Source organism: Mobula birostris, chromosome 10 (assembly GCF_030028105.1).
Source record: "Mobula birostris isolate sMobBir1 chromosome 10, sMobBir1.hap1, whole genome shotgun sequence".
Taxonomy (NCBI): Eukaryota; Metazoa; Chordata; class Chondrichthyes; order Myliobatiformes; family Myliobatidae; genus Mobula; species Mobula birostris.
This window is the reverse complement of record NC_092379.1, coordinates 22,444,423-22,467,963: the sequence shown is the minus strand read 5'-3', so window position 1 is coordinate 22,467,963 and position 23,541 is coordinate 22,444,423. Positions and strand designations below refer to the sequence as shown.

Genomic DNA, 23,541 nt, shown 5'->3' with positions numbered 1-23,541 from the left:
CAGATGAAACCACGACAGTGGGCTGTATCTCAGATAACGATGAGCCGAGTGTACAGCAATGAGATAGAGAGTTTAGTGTCATGACAACCTTTTCCTTAATGTCAGCAAAAGAGCTGGTCATTCACTTCGGGAGTGGGAGTGGGAGTGGGGGGTGGGGGTAGAGGGTGCACACTCTCCGGTCTACTACAATGGTGCTGAGATTGAGACAACTATGTAGATGCCAGGGCCAAGAAACCTCACCAATGCTTCTAATTCCCTAGGATACAGAAATCTGGCATCTTCCTGTCAACCTTCACCATGCATCACAAAAGCCATCCTATCTGGATGCATCATAGCTTGGAACGGCATCTGCTCTGGCCACGGCCGTAAGAAACTGCAGAGAGTTGTGGGCACAGCTCAGCACATCATGGCATCCAGCCCTCCCTCTGTGGACTCTGTCTACACTTCTCGCTGCTGCCTCAGTGAAGCAGCCAACTTAAGACCCCACCCACTCCAAATATTCTCTACCCCCCCCCACCCTGCATCAGGCTGAAGATACAAAGGCTTCTACACCATTGTCATGAGATTATTGAATAGTTTCCTTGTCTGATAAGATGGACTCTTAACCTTACAATCTAGCTCGATATGATCTTGCACCTTATTGTCTATCTGCACTGCACTTTCTCTGTAACTGTTACACTTCATTCTGTATTCTGAGTTTTGCCTTCAATGCACCGCAGAGTGATTTGATCTGTTTGAAAAGTACGCAGAACAAGCTTTTCAACGCGCCTCAGTGCATGTGACAGTAATAAACCAGCTCCATTGATGAGGTCAAGGTCAACAGCATGCTGCCTCAGCTTCACAGAACTGAGTTCAATGCCGAACGCTGCTGCTCTGTGTGTGCAGAGTTTGCACGTTAACCACGTGCAATTCCCACAGGTGGCCCAGTCCCACATCCCAGTGCGAAGGCTGATTTATACTTGTGCGTCAACTCGACGCTGTAACCTACGCAAGTGGCCTACGCGCGTTGTGAGCATTTACACTTGCGCGCTGTGTCTGCGTTGCTCTGCAATTCGGGCACGTCGCGCATGTGCACACACCTGCCTGTGCAAGGCTTCATGGTCATGGTAGTCTTTCTCAGGGTGAACAAGTTTAAAGCGAGCGTCTTTTTTCATAAAAGCGAAATGCGTCCTCCATAACTTCGGAGGTCTGTAAAGCTTTATGGAAAGCATTGCAGCCAGAGTTCCTTCCCTGCCCTTCAGTCGCCCAATGGGAAGCTATTGCAGCGTAGGAGGAAATGCGATGCTACCAAGAGGACCAACCACAGTTAGTTACATTTTGTGAGAGCTGCGCGTCAGGCTACGGTGTAGGGTTTGCGGGGACGCCATATGTACGGAGTCGAGTTGACGCACAAGTATAAATCAGTCTTAAATTGAAATTTTTGAGTAGGGGAGGGTCAGTATGTAGAGGTGGAAGGGGTGCAGAGATGATGGGCAGTGGAGAAGGGGTAAGAGGGTCACAGGAATGAGGAAAACAAAAAATGGGGAGGGAGAGAAAGAGAGGAGTGGTTACTGAAGTTTGAGTAATCAATGTTCATACCTTCAAACGTAGGGACTGCAACTGGAGTTTCGAGGACAGTATCCATCTCTTTCTTTACAAAAGAACAATGATACACTGGAAGCAGATCTGGGGCTTACTGGACTGATAATTGGGAGGATGTATTGTTAGAAGAAAGATCAGATAGTTGGGGGAGAGGTTAGAGGGAAGGGAGGGCGAGTCAGCAAACCGAGAGGCATCCTTGCAGGACATTTTATTTAAAGCATGAATGATATTTTTAAAAAAAACGATGAAGAGTTCAACAGTCTGTTCCTGAACAGTCCAGCCTCCGCTGATACTGACGCCTCCTCCCACCGACATGTTGAGGTGGGGACAGGGTGGGGGGAGCACACACAAGCAGAAACTGGGCAAGGATCACTGGAGTGGATGGGGGGGTGGGGAGGGGGGTTGAGATGGCTGAAGACGCGACACCGCCAACAATCCGGCAAATGCTCCTCAGACGGCCGCCCCACCCCTGGGGCTGATCTCCCCAGTCTGACACTCCCCAGCTGAGCTCACTTGCCCCTCTTCCAGCTGGAGGCTGACTTTGATTTCTTCTTGGCCGATCCTTTGGGCTCCGGCTCCTTGGGGGTGGGAAGTGATAGAATCGTCAGAGCCAAGAACAGTGAGGGCACAACCCTATCCTCACAGAGCAACTCCCCTGCCCCAGTAACTCCTTCCCACCTACAGTCGGACCCCCTAGCCCCATCACCCACAGTGAAACTCCCTCGGACTGCCATCCCTCTCCTGTCACACACAGTTCCCGCCCAGTCAGACTCTCTTGCCCACATCAACCCACCCCCTTACACCATCGTCCCTTCCCCCTACACCCAGTCAGTCAGACTCCCGCTGCACCCTCCTGCTCCACACCCAGTTACAATCAGACTCTCAGTCACCCCATCCCCACATTCGATGAGTCAGACTCTCATAAGCTGTCATTCCCACTTTCCCCCCACCCCACACACAGTGACAGAAGGACTCTGTCTCAAACGCCACCCACCTTGCGTTTCCCGGAGGTCAGGGTCCCGGTGACCTTGAAGAAGTCATCCAGTCGCCCTTGGGTGCTGCCCTGACGACTCTTCTGCAGCTTCTTGGCCCCACTCCTGATTCGATCCTCACTAACGGCACAGAGAAACAGAGGGGTGGGACAGTCAGACATCGTGGCTCACTGGAAACCCCCCCCGTAACTCACTACCACACAGATGAGGGAGGGGACCCAGCAGGGGAATAGTGTGCCAGGTTAGGGACAGATGAGGGAAGTAGGGGAGGGATACGATATTCACATAACCCCAGTTGTGACTACTTCTCCACCCACCTGAACTGTTTCTCCCCACACATGAAGGCCACCAGCTGCTCCTCGTCCGGTTCCGTCCACTTCAGCTCCACCGACTCGGCCTGCACCACCTCTGGCTCCAGGAAGAGCTGCCGGGCCTCCTTGTACATCCAGTCCTCAGGGAGTGTGTATTTCTGCAGGGCAGGGAGGCCAGAGTCAGCCCAGGGCCCATCTGACCCTCTCCACCTCCACCACCCTTGCCCAGCACGACACTGTCGCTGCGGAGTTTGCTCATTCTCCATCGACTCCCATCAGTTTCCCCCAGGTGCTCCGGTCCTCTCCTACATCCCAAAAGCATGTGGGTGGGTGGGGAAGCAGGCCACTGTAAATGTTCTCCAGTGTGTGGGCGGGGGGTGGAATCTGCGGGAAATATGTCGATGGGAACGCGGAGAGAATGGAATAGAATCAGTGCAGGATTGAACCCAGGGCATTGAGTACAAAGTCACAGTGCAATCATTTAAGATTCTGGTGAGTCTGCACCTGAGATGGTGTGTGCAGGTCTGGTCACCCTGTTACAGATAGGGTGGGGTGGGGTGGATCTGGAGAGGATGCCAAAGAGGTTTAGCAGGGTGTTATGTGGATTAGTGTTGGCGCGTGGCCAAGCGGCTATGGCGTTCGTCTAGTGACTTGAAGGTCACTAGTTTGAGCCTTGGCTGCGGCAGCATGTGTGTCCTTGAGCAAGACACTTAACCACACATTGCTCTGCGACAACCCCGGTGCCAAGCTGTAATGCCCTTCCCTTGGACAATATCGGTGTCGTGGAGAGGAGAGACTTGCAGCATGGGTAACTGCTGGTCTTCCATACAACCTGCGCCCTGGAAGCCTTCCGAGGCGCAAATCCATGGCCTCATGAGACTAACGGATGCCTATATATATGTGGATTAGAGGATATTAGCTACAAGGAAAGGTTAGACAAACTTGGGTTGCTTTCTCTAGAGGGAGACTGATAAGTTCATAACTTACACTAACATTAACACACACGTGTGTGCAAACTCACATAAGGTCACAGAGACACACACAATGGTAAAGCTGATAAGGGATACAGTATGCTTGTCTTCATGAGTCGAGGCACTGAGTTCAAGAGTTGGGAAGTTACATTGCAGCTCTATAAATGTTCTGGTTAAATGGCATGTGGAGCATTGCACAGCTCTGGTCAGCCCACAGTAGGAAGGAGGTGGACAGTTTGCAGATGTTATTCAGGATGCTGCCTGGGTTACTGAGCGTAACCTATAAGGAAAGGTTGGGCAAAGCCGAGTTGTTTTCCCTAGACTGGTGGGGGCTGAGGGAAAAGCTGACAGCGTTTTTTTAAAATTATTATGAGAGGCATAGACAAAGTAGACAGAATCTTACTGCTGGAGTGAAAATGTCTAAAACCAGAGGCTAGGCATTTCAGGTTATAAGCTAAGGGGAGAGTTCATAAGACCAAATGATATAGGAGCAGAACCTGGCCCAGTGAGACTGCTCCATCAATCATGGGTGCTTTTTTTTTAAACCCCATTCTCCTGCTGTTGCACAGACAGCTGTGGAGAACAAGCCACTGGGTATATTTGAAGCAGAGCTTCAGGCTGCAGGGAGAACGCAGGAGAATGTTGAGAAGGAAAGTTAACCAACCATGCTCCAATGGAGGAGCAGACCTGATGGGCTGAATGGCCTAATTCTGCTCTTATGTCTTATAATGTTCCCCGTGACCCTGACAAGTCAAGGATCCAGTTTCAGAGGGAAGTGTTGACTCATAGGTCTTAGGGCTATGTGATTGGTTTGCATAGGATTATCATATTGAAGGCCATAAGACACAAGGGCAGAGTTAGACCATTCAGCCCATTGAATCTGCTCCACCATTCGATCATGGTTGATTTATTTTCCTTCTCAGCCCCATTCTCCCTGTAACCTTTGATGCCATTACTAATCAAGATCCTATCAACCTCCGCTTCGAACATACCCAATGTCTTGCCCTGGCCAACCGTCCGTGGTAACGGATTCACCATCTTATGGCTGAAGAAATTCTTCCTCGTCTGTTCTAAAGGGTTCTCCTTCTGTTCTGAAGGCCTCAGGATCCTAGACTCTCCCGCTACTGGAAACATCTGATCCATGTCCACTCAATCAGACCTTTTGGTATTTACCAAGTTTCAAGATGATGAGAGGCACAGATGCGGTCAACAGTATTTCATTTCAGGTTAGGAATGCAAAGACTAGATGTGAAAAATTTAAAGGAGAGGTTCAGGAGTGGTAGACCCCTGAAACGGTGGTAACAGAGGTATATGAGTGGTAGATCTTGGGAACTGTGGTGACAGACACAACAGCAGCATTTAAGAGGCTGTTAGATCAACACATGGATGACTAGGGAATTTTGGGATAGAGATCACATCCAGGCAGAAGGGAGTTAGTTGAATTTGGCATCATGTAGGGCACAGACATCACGGGCTGAAGGGCCTCTTCCTGTGCTGTACTAGGTTTTGTAAGCAAGTGGTTGATTTGATGAATGGCCTCACATTGTCCTGCTGGGAAGAGGCCCCTGGAACCTCCCCCACCCCCCTGCACGACAAAGCCTCTCCAAACCACAACCCCCCACCACGCCATTGCCACTTCAACATGCTGGTTACTTCACCAGGGAAACTCTTCCCTCCCCCATCCACTGTCACTCCAGTGACCTGCTGCAAGTGGGAAGTTAGTCTGTCTGGAGTCCTGGGTGAGGAAGTAACTGTTGGGTGGGGGCCATCTGCCGACACCCTCCCTTCAGGTTCCTGTGAGGGACTTGCCACTCAGAACAGCAGCTCCAGTACTGTTCACTCCACTTTAGCAAAGATGTGGAAGTACTGGGAGAGCACCGGCATGATGCCTGAGCCAGAGAACATTAGATACAGGGAGGGACTGGACAGGCTGGGATTGTTTTCCCCGGAGAAAGCTGAAGTTATGCACTACCAGGTTCAAGAACAGTTAATTCCTCCTGATTTCACTCCAATAGCATAGACGGTTCTTGTAGGCCGCAATGGGACATTGATAGGATGCAGAGCTGGGCTGAGAACAGGCAGATGGAGTTCAACCTGGAAAAGTGTGAGTGATACACTTTGGAAACCAGCCAGTGGCCTAGTGGCATCAGCACTGGACTTTGAGGCGAATGGCCCAGGGTTCAAACCTGGTAGGCTCCTTGCACGCTTTCCATCCGTGCTGGGTTGAGCGGCTAGCGGCTTGGCATCGTAAAAATGCCACGCGATGGGCCACAAGGCACAAAAAGGAACGACAACACGCTTTGGAAGGTCAAACTTTAAGGAAGAATACAGGAATCTTAGCAGTGTGGAGGAACAGAGGGATCTTGGGGTCCATGTCCGCAGATCCTACAAAGTTGATACGGTGGTTAAGGGCTAATCTCTGCCATGGACAGGCCCAGCTGCAAGGGGAGGAGGGTTGGGCAAAATATCAGTGCTACAGAAATGCCCAACCAAGCACCAAAGACATCATCTCTGGGAGAGGAAGGACAAGATGGGCTACACCTGAGATAACTTGAAAGAGTGACCCAGGACAGACAGCTCCAGTGAGCCAACAGGGCTGATGGACTTGAGTAATTCAGAAAGGTGGCATATGTGTGTTGGCCTTCTTTAGTCGGGGAAATGAGTTCAAGAGTCATGAAGTAATGTCAGCTTTATAAAGCTCCGGTTAGACCGCACTTGGAATATTGTGTTCAGTTCTGGTCGCCTCATTATTGGGAAGACTGGAAGATTTAGAGAGTGCAGAGATTCGCCAGAATGCTGCCTGAATTACAGAGCATATCTTATGAGGATAGGTTGAGTGAGCTAGGGCTTTTCTCTTTGGAGTAAAGGATGAGAGGTGACTTGATAAGGTTATGTGATGCACAGACAGAGGAGACAGCTAGTGCCATTTTCTCAGGGTGGCAACAGCTAATATGAGGGGGCATCATTTTAAAGTTATTGAAGGAAAGTATGGGGGGGGAGGGAGGATATTTTTTCAAAGACAGGGTGGTCTGTGCATGCAAAACACTGCTGGGGTTGGTGTTTGAGGCAGAGCGCTTCCTGCCTAGCCGCCCGGCCCCCCCACCCAAGTCACCTACAGCCCACCAGGATCCCCCGAAATCCTGGAATCAACAGGCTGCTTTTCCCATGGGGGGAGGGAGGGGGTGTATGGGGAATCACGGACTACAGTACAGCAGAGGAACAGGCTCTTCGACCCACAGTGGTGTGGCGAACCAATTCAATTTGCAATCAAATGGCCAACTAAACTAATCCCCTCTGCCTACACAATGTCCACATCCTTCCATTTTCCTCACACTCGTGTGTTTATCTAAACTTTTCTGAAGAACCTCTATTATTGTCTGCACCAGCACTCCAGGCACCCACTACGCTGTAAAAAAAACACACACACATCTCCTTTGAAATCACCCCCTTGCATCTTAAATGCATGCACTCTGGTATTAGACAATTCAAACGGGAAAAAGATGTTGTTTATCTACTCTATCTATGCCTCTCATAAACCTCCATCAGCTCTTCCCTCAGTCTCCATGACTCCATAGAAAGCAACCCAAGTTTGCCCCTCCTCATTATAGCCGATGCCCTCTAATCCTGGCAGCATCCTGGCAAACCTTCTTCGGCACCCACTGCAAAGCCTCAACATGGTTCCTACAGTGAGGCAACCAGAATCGTATTCAATATTCCAGATGCAGCCTAACTACAGTTTTGTAAAGCTACGACGTAACTTGCTGACTTTTGAACTCAGTGCCTCGACTCATAAAAGCAAGCATACCATATGCCTTCTTAACGACCCTATCACCGTGTGTAGCCACTTTCAGGAGCTATGATCTTGGACCCGCCAGATCCCTCTGCTCATCAACACTGTTAAGGGTATTGCCCTTAACAGCGTACCGTCTCTTTAAATTTAACCTACCTTCACATTTGGCTGGCTTAAACTCCATCTGCCAGGGACTGAACCTCTGAAGGGACTGCTAATATCTGAAGGATTTGGTTCCCAGAGCTGGGGGGGGGGGGAATGGAGATGCGGAGGAGTATCTCTCCTCAGATCAGGAACGGGGCTGGGACAGGATGGTAATGGTATATCACTGTCACATGCTCCAAAATACAGTGAAAGCCTGTCTTGCATATTGTTCACACAGATCAATTCATTAAGCAATGCAGGGAGGTCGAACAAGGTTAAACAATAAAACAGTGCAGAATGAAGTGTAAAAGCTACCGAGAAAGTGCGATGTATGTAAATGATAATGCGCAAGATCAGAATGAGGTAGATTGTGAGGTCTAGAGCCCATACAATCATCTGTTCAAGTCTGACAGAGGTGTGCAGGATCACCATGGGGTGTAGACCAGGGAGAGGGACTGAGCAAAGTTTGAACTGGCTTGATAGCGGTGTACAAGATGATATAGGTAGAGTGGATAGCCAGCAACCATTTCCCAGGGTGAAAATGGCTAATACGAAAGGACGTTTAAGGTAATTGGAGGAAAGTATAGAGGGGAGATGTCAGAGGTAGTTTTAATTGAAAAAACAGAGTGGTGGGTGTGAGGAATGCACTGCCTGGGGTAATGGTAGAGGCAGATACATTAGGGACATTTAAGAGAGATAGGCACATGGATTGAAGAAAAATCAAAGCCTATGTGGGAGGCAAGGGTTAGACTGATCTTTGCTGAACGAGGCCGAGGCTGTGGGCTTGTCCCGGCTGCTCTGGGCTTCACGTCTGCGGGCTCCACAATCTATACATTGCTGTGTGCTGAACTGCGGCTGAGGCTGTCGGCTTGTTCCAGGCTTTGTGTCTGAGGACTCCCTTTCGTTCTAAATGCTATTTGCTTATTTTCATTGTTTGCGCAACTTGTTTTTAAAAAATCTCTATCTCTCTCTGCACATCAGGCTTTCGTCAGTTTCTTTTTACGGGTTTTTGTTCTGTGGCTGCCTGTAAGGAGACAAACCTCAAGGTTTGACAATACATGTACTTTGATGTGGAAGTCGATTAACCTGCTGGCAGAACATAGTGGGCTGAAGGGCCTGTACTGTTTTATGCTCCACATTCCAGACGGGGATCCCGGACTGTATGCATTGAAAGAGGGGAAGCTGCACCAGGGATCCCGTGTGTGGAGCTGTCCTCGGGGGTCCTGCTGACCAGGGGCACTCTTCCCCCACCCTCCACTCACACTCGTGTCTATGTGCTTGACAATCTCCTCGATGCTCTTGTGCTGGCGGATCAGGTCGATGGCTCGTTTGGGTCCGATCCCGCGGATGCTCTCACAGTAATCACTGCCCAAGAGTATGCAGAGGTCGACGAACTGTGGCGCCGGGTTGGGAGGGAAAAAAGAGAGGGGGGGCACAGTCAGAGGGCGTGGACTCCGGGTACTGCAGTTCTCCCAGAACCACCCACCCACCCAACACTGGCAGGGACAAGGAGCAGAGCAGGAATATCAGTCACAAAGCACCACCCCCACAACCATATCACCCATCTCCACAACCCTCTCGGCCACCCACCTCATTCGCACTCAAGCCTCCCTCTTCCCCAACCTCTTCTGGACCTAGACCTCACCCCTGCCTTGCTCTTCCTTGAACACACCCTACCCCCCTTCTGTCTATGTCCAACCATTCTCTCTCCAATGTCTCCGCAACACATTATGCATTCCCGCTTGACCCCAACTTCCTGTACCTCTCCCTTCCCCATCAGATCAGACTGTATCCATGTCCAAATCACTCTCCACTGCCCCACCCCACCCCACCACCCCTTCCCTCTGCCACCCCCCTCAGTCACGCATCGATAGCCCCGCTCCTCCCTGTACCTATCCCCTGCTTCCCCACATCCCCACACCCTCCCACTCACCTGCTCTTGTGTCAGCCCTGCCTCCTGCAGCACCTTGTTCAGGTGGAACTCCTGGATGGGCAGCTTCCTGTTAAGGCATGGAGGGACAGTATGAGAAGTGCAAATGAGGCAAGGAGGGAGGGGAAGAGGGATGGGCAGGAAGGTGTGGAGGGAGAGTCACCGTGTAGTTTATGATGTGAAGGTGTAGAGGGATCTAACTGTGCCTGACACCGGTAGTGTGTGACGGAACAGTGTGTAGAGAGCCTCGTGCCCGACACTAGTAGTTTATGATGGGACGCCATATCGGGAGCCTCACTGTGTCTGACCCAGGTAGTCTGTGATGGGACGGTGTAGACAAGCCTCACCATGTCTGACCCCAATAGTCTGATGGGATGGTGTAGAGGGAGCCTCACGGTGTCTGACTTTGTCAGTGTGTGGTGGGACAGTTCAGAGGGAGCCCCACTGTGACTGACCCTGGTAGTATATGATGGTACGGTGTAGAGGGAGCCTCACTGTCTCTGACCTGAGAAGTGTGTGATGGAATGGTGCAAAGAGAACCTCAAAGTGTCTGAACCCAGTAGTGTGTGATGGGACAGTGTAGAGGCAGCCTCATCACCTCTGGGGAGTCTGTGATGGGATGGTGCACAGAGAACCTCAAGGTGTCTGACCCCGGTAGTTTGAGATGGGACGGTCTAGAGGGAGCCTCAGTGTCTGAACCCAGTAGTGTGTGATGGGACCGTGTAGAGGGAGCCTCATTGCCTCTGATCTGGGGAGTCTGTGATGGGACGGTGTACAGAGAACCTCAAGGTGTCTGCCCCGGTGGTCTGAGATGGGATTGTGTAGAGGCAGCCTCACTTGTGTCTGATTCTGTTAGTGTGTGATGTGATGGTGCAGAGGGAACCTCTATGGGTCTGACCCCAGTAGTGCGAGATGGAATGGTGTAGAGGGAGCAGCACTGTATCTGACCCAGGTCATGTGCAATGAGTAGGTCTAGATGGAGCCTCAATGTGTCTCAACCCAGTAGTGTGGATGGGACAATATTGAGGGAGCCTCACTGTGACTGAGCCTGGTAGTGCGTTTCAGGACGGTGCAGAGGGAGCCTCACTGTGACTGACTCCGGTAGTGTGTGATGGGACAGTGTGGAGAGTATTTCACTGTGTCTCCCCTGGAAGTGTCAGCGTAGCGGGAGCCTCACTGTGTTTAACCCCAGTCATGCCTGATGGGCCATTCTGGAGGGAGCTTCACTGTGTCTCACCCCGGTATTAGGGTGTCTCACTGTGTCTGACGCTAGTCATCTGTGGTGGGACAGTGTAGAGGGAGCCTCACTGTACTGACCCTGAAAGTGTGTGATGGGATAGTGTAGAGGTATCCTCACTATGTCTGACTCAGGAACTAGGTGACAGAAAGATGTAGAGTGACCCTCATGTTCTGACCCCAGTAGTGTGCGAAGGGACAGTGTTTAGGAAGCCTCCCTGTACCTATCCCCTGCTTCCGGCACAGTGTGATGGGACAGTATAGAACAGGGGTGGCCAACCTTTTACATTCCATGCGTCAATTTTTTCACGCTCGAGTTCAGATGCGCCATACAACTCTTGTACCCCCATTCAATTCTTGTAAAAATATGTTAATATAAAACTCGTGCGTGAAAAAAAATCGCATCTGAACTCGTGTGTGAAAAAATTGATGCATGGAATGTAAAAAGTTGGCCACCCCTGGTATAGAAGGAGACTCACTGTGTCTCACCCCGGTAGTGTGTGATGGGACGGTGGAGAGGGAGTCTCATCATGTCTGACTCCGGTAGCATGAAAGGATGGTGTAGAGGGAGTCAGACTGTGTCGGACTCTGGATGTGTATGATGGGACGGTGTAGAGAGTGCCACACTATGTCTGACCCCTGTAGTGTGCGGTGGGATGGTGCAGAGAGAGCCTCAATGTGTTGACCCCAGTGGTGAGTGATGGGATGGTGTACAGCATGTCTCATTGTGTCTGACCCCGGTTGTTGTGTGAGATGGAATGATGTGGAGGGAGCCTCACTGTGCCTGACTCTGGAACTGAGTGACGGGACGGTATAGAGGGAGCCTTGCAGTCTCTGATCCGGAAAATGTGTGATGGGACTGTGTACAGAGAGCCTTAAGGTGTTTGACCCCGGTAGTTTGTGATGGGACCGTGTAGAGGGAGTCCCACGGTATCTAACTCTGTGTGTGATGGAACGGTGCAGAGGAAGCCTCACAGTGTCTGACCTCAGTAGTACTTGATGGGACAGTGTAGAGGGAGCCTCACTGTGAATGACCACGTTGGTGTGTGATGGGAGGCCGTAGAGGGAGCCTCACTGTGCCTGACCGCAGAAGTTTACGATGGGACGGTGTAGAGGGAGCCTCACTGTGTCTGACTCTGGTAGTGTGTGATGGGACGGTGTAGAGGGGGCCTCACTGTGCCTGACTCCGGAAGTGATGATGGGATGCTATAGAGGGAGCCTCACTGTGTCTGACTTCAGAAGTGTTCGATCGGACATCGTAGAGGGAGCCTGAATGTGTCTGACCTCGATAGTGTGAAGTGACAGCGTAGAGGGAGCTTCAATGTCTGACCACGGTAGTTTATGATCAGACAGTGTAGAAGCAGCTCCACTGTGTCTGATTCTCGAAGTGTGTGATGGGACAGTGTAGAGGGAGCCTTACTGAGCCTGACTGTGGTGGTTTGGGATGGGATGGTGTAGACGGAGCCTCACTGTGTTTAACCCGGTAGTTTGTGATGGGATGGTGTGGAGAGGATCCAGTATCATGTGAAGGGACAGTGTAGGGGGAGCCTCAGTGTGTCTGACTCTGGAAGTATTTGATGGGACGGTATACAAGGAGTCTCACTGTGTCTGATAGAAGATTGTAAAGGGAACCTCACTGTGCCTGACCCTGGTATGTGTGAAGGGACTATGTAGAGGGAACCTCACTGTTTCTGACGTGTGTAGTGTATGATGGGACGGTGTAGAGGGTGCCTCACCATGTCTGACTCCAGTAGTGTGTGACTGAACGGTACAGAGTGAGCCTCATATCTCTGAACCCAGAAGTGAGTGATGGGAGAGTGTATAGGGAGCTTCACTGTCTAACCCTGGTCATCTGTGATGGGATGGTACAAAGAGAGCCACACTGTTTCTGACCCTGGTAGTGTGTGATGTGACGATGTGGAAGGAGACTTAAAGTGCTTGACCCAAGAAGTGTGAAGGAACAGTGTAGAGGGAGCCACTCTATTTCCGAATCTACAAGTCTGTGATGGGACAATGTAGAGGCAGCTTTACTGTGTCTGACTCCCGAATTGTGCGATGGAACGGTATAGAGGAAGCCTCATTGTGTCTGACTCTGGAAGTCTATGATGGGACAGTGTACAGGGAACCTCACTGTGGCTAACCCCGGTAGTCTGTGATGGGACTGTGTAGGGGGAGCCTCAATGTGTCTGATGGGAGTCTGTAGAAGGAGCCTCACTGTGTCTGACCAGTAGCGTGTAACGGAACGATATAGAGTGAGTCTCATCTCTCTGAACCCAGATGTTTGTGATGGGACGGTGTACAGGGAGCCTCACTGTGTTTAACCCCGGTAGTCTGTGATGGGATGGTGTAGAGGCAGCCTCAATGAGTCTGATGCATGTAGTGTATGATGGGACGGTGTAGAGGGAACCTGTCTGTGTCTGACTCTGGTAGTGTGTGACGGAATGATTTAGAGGGAGCCTCATGTCTCTGAACCCAAAAGTGTGCGATGGGATGGTGTATCGGGAGCCTCATTATGTCCAATCCCAGCCGTCTGTGATGGGATGGTGTAGAGTGAGCCTCACTGTCTCTGACTCTGGGTGTGTGTGATGGGATGGCGTAGAGAGGGCCTCAAGGTGTTGGAACTCGGTAGTTTGTGATGTGCTGGTGCAGAGGGAGCTGACTCCAGAAGTGTGTGATGGGACTGTGCAGAGGCAGTCTCACTTGGTCTGAACTCGAATTGTGTGACGGTACAGTGTAGAGGGAGCCTCACTGTGTCTGATGGGATGGTGTATAGGGAGCCCCATTGTCTGTCCCCGATTGTGTGAGATGAGATGGTGTAGAGGGATTCTCACCGTGTCTGACTCCGGAAGTGAGTGATGGGATGGTGTAGAGGGAGCCTCACTGTCTCTGAACCTGAAGTTTGTGATGGGATGTTGTAGAGGGTGCCTCACCAAGTCTGATGCCAGTAGTTTGGGATTGGATGGTATAGAGGGAGCCTGACCCTAGTAGTGTGTGATGGGACTGTGTAGAGGGAAACCTACAGTTTCTGACGCGTGTAGTGTATGATGGGACACTGTTGCTGGAGCCTCACTGTGTCTGACTCCAGTAGTGTGTGACAGAACGGTATAGAGTGAGCCTCATGTCTCTGAACACAGAAATGTGAGATGGGATGGGGTAGAGGGAGCCTCAAGGTGTCTGAACCCGGTAGTCTGTGATTGGACAGTGCAGTGAGAGCTTCTAGGTGTCTGGCACAGGTAGTTTCTGCTGGGATGGTGTAGAGGGATTCTCACTGTATCTGACTCCAGAAGTGAGAGATGGGACGGTGTAGAGGGAGCCTCACTATGTTTAATCCCAGTAGTGTGCGATGCCACAGTGTAGAGGGAGTCTCAAGCTATTTGATCACGGTAGTGTGTGATGGGACGGTGTAGAGGGAGTCTCAGTCTCATTCTGCCTGACTAAGGAAGTGTGTGACAGAAAGGTGTAGAGTGACCCTCACGTGTCTGACCCCAGTAGTGTGCGAAAGGAGGAAGTATTAAGAGTCTCACTCCGTCTGACACTGGAAGTACATGAAGGTACGATGTGGAGGAAGCCTCAATGTGCCTAACTCCGTAAGTGACTGATGGGACAGTGTAGACGGAGGCTCACTGTGTCTGACCACGGTACTGTGTGATGGGGCAGTGTAGAGGGAGCATCAATGTGGCTGACCCCACTAGTGTCTGGTGGGAGGCTGTAGAGGAAGCCTCACTGTTCCTGAACCCGGTAATGAGTGATGGGACCATGTAGAGGGAGTCACTCTGTGTCTGACACGTGTAGTGTTTGATGGGACTGTGTAGGAGCCTCACTGTGTCCGAGCCCATTAGTCTGTGATGAGACAGTGTATAGGGAACCCCACTGTGTTTGACTCCTAAAGTGTTTGATAGGACAGCGTAGAGGGAGCCTCAATGTGTCTGATCCCGGTAGTGTGATGGGAGGGTGCAGAGGGAGCCTGCATCTAACTCCGGTAGTGTGAAGGGACGGTGTAGAGGTAGCTTCAATGAGTCTGACTCTGGTAGTGTGTGATGTGACAATGTAGAAGGAGCCTCACTGTCTATGACCCCGGAAGTGAGTGATGGGACGGAGTAGGGGGATCCTCACTGTGTCTGACCCTGGAAGTGTCTGATGGGAGGGTGTATAGAGAGTCACACTGTCCGTCCCTGATCGCGTGTGATGGGACGGTATATAGGGAGCCACACTGTCTGTCCCAGATCGTGTGCGATGGGATCGTGTAGCGGGAGCCTCACTGTGTCTGACCCCGGAAGTGTGTGATGGGAGCTCACAGTAACTGACTCCAGAAGTGTGTAATGGGACTTCGTAGAGGCACTCCCACTGTGTCCGAACCGAAGAGTGAGATGGGACGGTATATAGCGAATGTGCGAAGGGATGATGTATTAGGGTCTCACTTTATCTGACCCAGAAGTGTGTGATGGTACAATGTGGAGGGAGCCTCAATGTGCCTCACTCTAGAACTGAGTGATGGGATGGTGTAGACGGAGCCTCAGTGTATAACCCTGGTAGCATGTGATGGGACGATGTGGAGAGTGCCTGGCTGAGGAAACAAGTGAGGGGACGGGGTAGATGGAGCCTCACTGTCTCTGACCCCGAAGTGTGTGATGGGACAGTGTTGAGAGAGCCTTTAGGTGTCTAACTCAGGTAGTTACTGATGGGACGGTGTAGAGGGAGCCTCACTGTGTCTGACCCTGGTACTGTGGGATAGGTCGGTGTAGAGGATTTAAGTGTTTAACCCCAGTAGCGTGTGATGGCACAATGTGGAGAGTGCCTCACTGTGCCTGACGTAGGAAGTGAGTGATGGGATGGTTTTGATGGAGCCTCACTGTCTCTGACCCTGAAGTGTGTGACAGGACAGTGCAGTGGAGCCTCACTGTGTCTGGCACCAGTAGTGCGCGATGAGACAGTGTAGAGGGATCCTCACTGTGTCTGAATCCGGTAGTGCGTGATGGGCTGGTGTAGAGGGAATCTCACTCCATGTCTGACCCAGTAGTGTGTGACGGGATGGTGTAGAGGGAGCCTCACTCTGTCTGACACCAGTAGTGTGTGATGGGACAGTGTAGAGGGAGCCTCACTGTGTCTGAATCCGGTAGTGCGTGATGGGCTGGTGTAGAGGGAGTCTCACTCCACGTCTGACCCGGTAGTGTGTGACGGGATGGTGTAGAGGGAGCCTCACTCTGTCTGACCCCAATAGTGTGGGATGTTAAAGTGTAGAGGGAGCCTCACTGTGTCTGTCTCTGGAAATGTCTGATGGGATGGTGTATTGGGTGCCACCTTGTCTGTCCCTGATCATGCGTGATGGGACAGTGTTGAGGAAGCCTAACTGTGTCTGACATGGTTGTGTGTGATGTGACCATGTAGGTGGAGCCTGACCCCAGTAGTGTGGGATGGGACAGTGTGGAGGGAGCTTCACTCCGTCTGACCCAGGTATTGTGGGATGGGACGGTGTGAAGGGAGCCTCACTCTGTCTGACCCCAGTAGTGTGTGACCAACAGTGTAGAGTGAGCCTCACTGTGTCTCACCCTGGTAGTGTGTGATGGGATGGTGTGGAGGGAGGCTCACTGTGTCTGATTCGGGAAGTGTGTGATAAGATGGTGTAGAGTGTGTCTCAATGTGTCTGACCCCAGTAATCTGTGATGCAATGGTGTACAACAACCCTCATGTGCCTGACCCCAGTAGCATGCAAAGGGATGGTGTATTGGAAACCTCACTTTCTCTGACTCCGGAAGTATGTGATGTGACAATGTGGAGGGAGCCTCAATGTGCCTGACCCTGTAAGTCTGGAACCCTACTATGTCTGACCCCATTAGTCTGTGATGGGACAGCATAGAGCAGGGGTCCCCAACCTTTTTTGCACTGCGGACTGGTTTAATACTGACAGTATTCTTGTGGACCGGTCGACCCCCGCCCCCCGGTGTTCAAGTGGGGTTAAACTCACCTCAACATGTCTTTTACAGTTAGGGTTGCCAACTTTCTCACTCCCAAATAAGGGACAAAAGTAGCAGTCAAATCCCGGGACACTTGTGTTTACCCCAGGAAAGACTACCATGACCATGAAGCCTTGCGCGGGCACCTGTGTGCGCATGCGTGGCGTGCGCATGTGCGTACGTGCCGATTTTTTCCCCATAAATTGGTTTTGCCTTCTTCCCAACTATACTGCACATACATTATTTCTACTTTACACAGGCTGTGTATTTATCATATCATTCCTGCTTTTACTATATGTTAGTGTTATTTTAGGTTTTGTGTTATTTGGTATGATTTGGTAGGTTATTTTTTAGGTCTGGAAACGCTCAAAAATTTTTCCCATATAAATTAATGGTAATTCCTTCTTCGCTTTATGCCATTTCAGCACGAACGGTTTCATAGAAATGCTCTACCTTAGCGGGAGGAATATGGGACAATGGTGGTCCCATATGGCACAAACCACTTAGCCCAATATACGGGATGTCCCAGCAAATATGGGACAGTTGGCAACCCTATGTTCAAGTTCAACAGTGCGTGACAGGGAATGAGGAAAGGTGCAGCTGGCTCGTATCGTTCCCTCGCGGCCTGGTGGTTGGGGACCGCTGGTGTAGAGTGACCCTCATGTATCTGATCCCAGTAGTAACTGAAGGGACGGTGTATTGGATGCTTCACTCTGACTGACCCTGGAAGTGTGTGACACAGTGGAGGGGGCCTCAATGTGCCTGACTCCGGAAGTGAGTGATGCGATGGTATCAACGAGGCCTCACTCTGTGTGATTCCGGTAGTGTCTGATGGGACGTTGTAGAGGGAGGCTCACCGTGTCTCACCCCAGCAGTGAGTTATGGGATGGTGTACAAGCAGCCTCATCGAGTCTGACCATGGTAGTTTGGGATGGGACAGTGTAGAGCAGGTGTCCCCAAACGTTTTTGCACCGCGGACCAGTTTAATATTGACAATATTCTTGTGGACCAGCCAACGGTGGGGGGCGGGTGGGTTGCGTGAGAGGGAATGAGGAAAGGTGCAGCTGACTCATATCGTTTCCTCGCGGCCCGGTAGCACATGCTTTGCGGCCCGGTGGTTGAGGACCACTGGTGTAGAGGGAGCCTCACTGTGTCTGACTCCAGTAGCATGTGAAGGGACAGTGTAGAGGGAGCCTCAATGTGTCTGACTCTGGAAGTATTTAATGGGACGGTATAGAAGGAGTCTCACTGTGTCTGATGGAAGATTGTAAAGGGAATCTCACCGTGCCTGACCCTGGTAGTGTGTGATGGGACCGTGTACAGGGAACCTCACTGTTCCTGACGTGTGTAGTGTATGAAGGAACGGTGTAGAGGGTGCCTCACCATGTCTGACTCCAGTAGTGTGTGACGGAACAGTATAGAGTGAGCCTCATGTCTCTGAACCCAGAAGTGAGTGATGGGACAGTGTATAGGGAGCATCACTGTGTCTAACCCTGGTTGTCTGTGATGGGATGGTACAGAGAGAGCCACACTGTTTCTGACCCTGCTATGTGTGATGTGACAATGTGGAGGGAGTCTGACCCCAGTCATGTCATGGGATGGTGCAGAGGAAGCCTCAATGTGTCTGACCCAAGAAGTGTGAAGGAACAGTGTAGAGGGACCCGCTCTATTTCCGAATCTGGAAGTCTGCGATGGGATGGTATAGAGGCAGCCTCACCGAGTCTGACGCTGGTAATTTGGGATGGGACAGTGTAGAGGGAAATTCACTGTTGCTGACGCGTGAGCGTATGATAGGACAGTGTAGAGGGAACCTCTCTGTGTCTGGCTCCGGTAGTGTGTGACAGAATGGTTTAGAGGGAGCCTCATGTCTCTGAACCCAAAAGTGTGTGATGGGATGGTGTATAGGGAGCCTCACTATGTCCAATCCCAGCCATCTGTGATGGGATGGTGTAGAGTGAGCCTCACTGTCTCTGACTCTGGATGTGTGTGATGGGATGGCGTAGAGAGGGCCTCAAGGTGTCGGAACCCGGTAGTTTGTGATGTGCTGGTGCAGAGGGAGCTGACTCCAGAAGTGTGTGATGGGACTGTGTAGAGGCAGTCTCACTCGGTCTGAACCCGAAGTGTATGATGGGATAGTGTATAGGGAGCCACACTGTCTGTCCCCGATTGTGTGTGATGGGATGGTGTAGAGGGAGCCTCACTGTCTCTGAACTGAAGTGTGTGATGGGACGGTGTTGAGAAAGCCTCAAGGTGTCTGACCCTAGTAGTGTGTGATTGTACGCTGCAGTGAGGGCTTCTAGGTGTCTGGCACAGATAGTTTCTGATGGGACAGTGTGCAGGAAGCTTCACTCTGTCTGACCCCATTAGTGTGGGATAGGACAGTGTAGAGGGAGCCTCACTCTGTTTGACTCTGGTAGTATATGATGGGCCAGTGTAGAGGGATTCTCACTGTGTCTGACTCCAGAAGTGAGAGATGGGATGGTGCAGAGGGAGCCTTATTATGCTTAACCCCAGTAGTGTGCGATGCAACAGTGTAGAGGGAGTCTCACTGTGTCTCACCCTAGTAGTGTGTGACAGGACAGTGTGGAGGGAGTCTCACTCCATGTCTGACTCTGATAGGGTATGATGGGACAGTGTGGAGGCAGCCTCACACTGACTGACCATGGTAGTGTGTGATGGGATGGTGTAGAGGAAGTGTCACTCTGCCTGATTAAGGAAGTGTGTGACGGATAGGTGTAGAGTGACCCTTGGATGTCTGACCCCAGTAGCGTGCAAAGGGACGATGTATCACTCTGGCTGACGCTGGAAGTGCGTGAAGGTACAATGTGGAGGGAGCCTCAATGTGCCTGACTCCATGAGTGACTGATGCGATGGTGTAGAGGGAGGCTCACTGTATCTGACTCTGGTAGTGTGTGACGGGATGGTGTAGAGAGAGCCTCACTGTGTCTGACCCTGGTCGTGTGTGATGGGACAGTGTCGAAGGAGCCTTACTGTGTTTTATCCTGGAACTGTGTGATGGGACAGTGTAGAAGGAGCATCACTGTGTCTGACTCCGGAAGTGTGTGATCGGGCAGTGTAGAGACGGCCTCGAGGTGTCTGACCCTGGTAGTGTCTGATGGGAGTCTGTAGAGGAAGCCTCACCATTCCCATACCCGGTAGTGAGTGATCAGACCACGTCGAGGGAGTCACTCTGTGTCTGACCCTGGTAGTGTGTGATGTGACAATGTAGAAGGAGCCTCACTGTCTATGACCTCAGAATTGAGTGATGGGACGGTGTAGAGTGAGCCTCAGTGTGTCTTACCCCAGTAGTGTGTGATGGGATGGTATAAAGGAATCCTCACTGTGTCTGACGGGACGGTGTAAAGGGAGTCACACTGTCTGTCCCTGATTGCGTGTAATGGGACGGTACATAGGCAGCCACATTGTCTGTCACCGATTGTGTGTGATGGGATGGTATAGAGCGACCCTCACTGTGTCTGACTCCGTTAGTGTGTGATGGTACGGTGCAGTGGGAGCCTCACTGTGTCCGAGCCAAAGAGTGTGATGGGACGGTGTATAGAAGCCACAATGTCTGTCCTGTGTGATGGGACAGAGTAGAGGGAGCCTCAGTGTATAATCCTGGTAGCATGTGATGGGACGATGTGGAGAGTGCCTCCCTGTGCCTGACGTAGGAAATGAGTGATGGGACGGTGTATAGGAGCTACAATGTCTGTCCACGATCGTGTGTGCTGTTATTGAGCAGAGGGAGCCTCAGTGTATAACTCTGGTAGCATGTGATGGGACGATGTGGAGTGTGCTTCCCTGTGCCTGACGTAGGAAGTGAGTGATGGGACGGTTTTGATGGAGCCTCACTGTCTCTGACCCTGAAGTGTGTGATGGGACAGTGCTGAGAGAGCCTCAAAGTGTCTGACCCCAGCACTATGTTGTGGGATGGCGCAGTGAGAGCCTCTAGGTGTCAGACCCAGGTAGTTTGTGATGGGACAGTGTAGTGGAGCCTCACTGCGTCTCAGACCAGTAGTGCGTGATGAGACAGTGTACAGGGAGCCTCACTGTGTCTGATGGGATGGCGCAGAGAGAGCCTTATGGTGCCCGACGCCTGTCGTGTGTGATGGGACCGTGTAGAGGGAGCCTCACTGTTTCTGATGCGTGTAGTGTATGATGGAATGGTGTAGAGGGAACCTCTGTGTCTGACTCCAATAGTGTGTGACGGAAAAGTATAGAGTGAGCCTCATGACTTTGAACCCAAAAGTGTGCGACGGAATAGTGTATAGGGAGCCTGGCTGCGCCTAACCCCGGTAGCCTGTGATGGGATGGTGTACAAGGAGCCTCAATGTCTCTGACTCTGGACGTCTGTGATGGGATGGTGTACAAGGAGCCTCAATGTCTCTGACTCTGGACATCTGTGATGGGATGGTGTACAAGCAGCCTCAATGTCTCTGACTCTGGACGTCTGTGATGAGGCAGTGTATAGGAGCCACATTGTCTGTCCTTGATCGTGTGTGATGGGACGGTGTAGTGGGAGCCTGAATCTGTCTGTCAACTGTACTGTGTGATTAGAGTGTGTAGAGTGTGTTATGGGACGGTGTAGAAGGAGCCTCATTGTGTCTCGCCCTGGTAGTGGCTGATGTGATGGTGTATAGGGAGCCTCACAGAGTCTGACTCTGGAAGAGTGTGATGGAACAATGTAGAGGGAGCCTCACTGTGGTGGGTCCGTGTAGAGCGAGCCTCACTCTGTTTATCCACAGTACTGTGTGATGGGACAGTGTAGAGGGAGCCTCTCTGTGACAGTGTAGAGGGAGCCTCTCTGTGCCTGACTGACGAAGTGTGTGATGGATCTGTGTAGAGAGAACCTCAAGGTGTCTAACCCCCATAGTATGATAGAACGGTGTAGAAGGAACCTCACTGTGTCCGACTCCAGTAGTGTGTGATGGGACGGTACAGAGGGAGCCTCTCTGTGTCTGACTCCGGAAGTGTGTGATGGGATGGTGTAGAGGGAACCTCACTGTTTCTGACCCCAGTAGTGTGTGATAGGATGGTACAGAAGCAGCCTTACTGCGTCTGATCCCGGTAGTATATGATGGGACGGTGTAGAGGGAGCCCTACTGTGTCTGACACCAGAAATGTGTGATCGGACAGTGTAGAGAAAGTGTCAAGGTATCTGACCACGGTATTGTGTGATGGGACGGTGTAGAGGGAGCCTCAATTGTCTGACAGGAGGCTGCAGAGGGAGCTTCACTGTTCTTGGTACCTGACAGTAAATATTAAGAAGGAACATGCGCTGTCCATGCCGACCATAGAGGCGTTCCGGGACCGTTGGGCTCCGTGGGGGGTTATTGCCATCATTGACAGAGGTGGAAACATTTTAGTTTAATGTGTATTGTGGTAACTGTGTTAGTCACCGGTTTGTATATATAACACTGAATTTGTCATAAAGATATTTTGTATAAAAAAAAGGTAGTGAGTGATGTGTCCGTGTAGAGGGAGCCACTCTGTACCTGACGCGTGTAGTCTTTGATAGGACTGTGTAGAGGGAGCCTCACTGTGTCTGATCCCATTAGTGTGATGGGATGATGTAGAGGAAGCCTCACTGTCTCTGACCCTGGAAGTGTGTGATGTGACAGTGTAGAGACTCAAGGTGTCTGACCCTGGTAGTTTATGGTAGGACAGTGTACAGGGAGCCTCACGGTATCTGACTCCGGTCATGTGTGATGGGACGGCGTAGAGTGAGCCTCATTGTGTCTCACTCTGGTAGTGTGTGATGTTAAGCTATAGAGGGAACCCTATTGTGTCCGGAAGTGTCTGATAGGATGGTGTATTGGGAGCCACACTGTTTGTCCCTGATCCTGTGTGATGGGATGGTGTTGAAGGAGTCTCACTGTGTCTGACTCTGGTAGTGTGTGATGGGCTGGGGCAGAGGGAGTCTCACTCCATGTCTGACCCCGGTAGTGTGGGGTGGGCTGGAGTAGAGGGAGCCTCACTATGTCTGACCCCAGTAGTGTGGGATGTTAACGTATAGAGGGAGTCTCATTGTGTCTATCTCTGGAAATGTCTGATGGGACGGTATATTGGGAGCCACACTGTCTGTCCCCGATCATGTGTGATGGGACGGTGTCGAGGAAGCCTCACTGTGCCTGACTCCAGTAGTGTGTGATGTGACTGTGTAGGCAGAGCCTGACTATGTCTGTCCCAGTAGAGTGGGATGGGACGGTGTATAGGGAGCTTCACTCTGTCTGACCTCGGAGGTGTGGGATAGGACGGTGTAGAGGGAGCCTCACTCTGTCTGACCCCGGTAGTGTGTGACTGACACTGTAGAGTTCACCTCACTGTGTCTCACTATGGTAGTGTGTGATGGGATGGTGTGGGGCGGGGAGAGGGAGAGTATAGCGTCTATTGATGCCCAACTCTCGGATCACTCACTTGGCCTCACTGGCCGTCATGTGCCGGAGGAGGATGGAGGTGCCAAAGGTCAGGGCGTCCATGTCCTCTGTGGCAACTGCATAAACCTTGCCGGCCTTCACCAGGGCAGCACAACTGGCCTCTGCTTCACAGGGTGCCTAGGAAAGTGGGATGGGGGGCACACAGTGACAGAAACTGTTACTGACCCACACAGCCCAAAAAAACCTCAGCTCAGGCAT

General features: G+C 51.4%; 1 protein-coding gene and 1 long non-coding RNA gene across 3 annotated transcripts in view; one reads left to right on the top strand and one right to left on the bottom strand.

Annotated features, from left to right (window-relative positions):
* Positions 1-23,541, top strand: part of LOC140203917 (uncharacterized) — a 156,420-nt gene that overhangs the window by 15,242 nt on the left and 117,637 nt on the right. The gene's annotated exons all lie outside the window — the stretch shown is intronic.
* fen1 (flap structure-specific endonuclease 1) overlaps positions 1,774-23,541 on the bottom strand; it is a 33,618-nt gene continuing 11,850 nt past the window's right edge. The window contains exons 6-11 of the mRNA XM_072270046.1: positions 23,324-23,460; positions 9,723-9,789; positions 9,052-9,183; positions 2,891-3,042; positions 2,576-2,693; positions 1,774-2,159 (exon numbers count right to left, since the gene is read on the bottom strand). Of these exons, the coding sequence (XP_072126147.1) occupies positions 2,091-2,159; positions 2,576-2,693; positions 2,891-3,042; positions 9,052-9,183; positions 9,723-9,789; positions 23,324-23,460 (675 nt within the window). The 3' untranslated portion in view covers positions 1,774-2,090. The remainder of the gene's footprint in view (positions 2,160-2,575; positions 2,694-2,890; positions 3,043-9,051; positions 9,184-9,722; positions 9,790-23,323; positions 23,461-23,541) is intronic.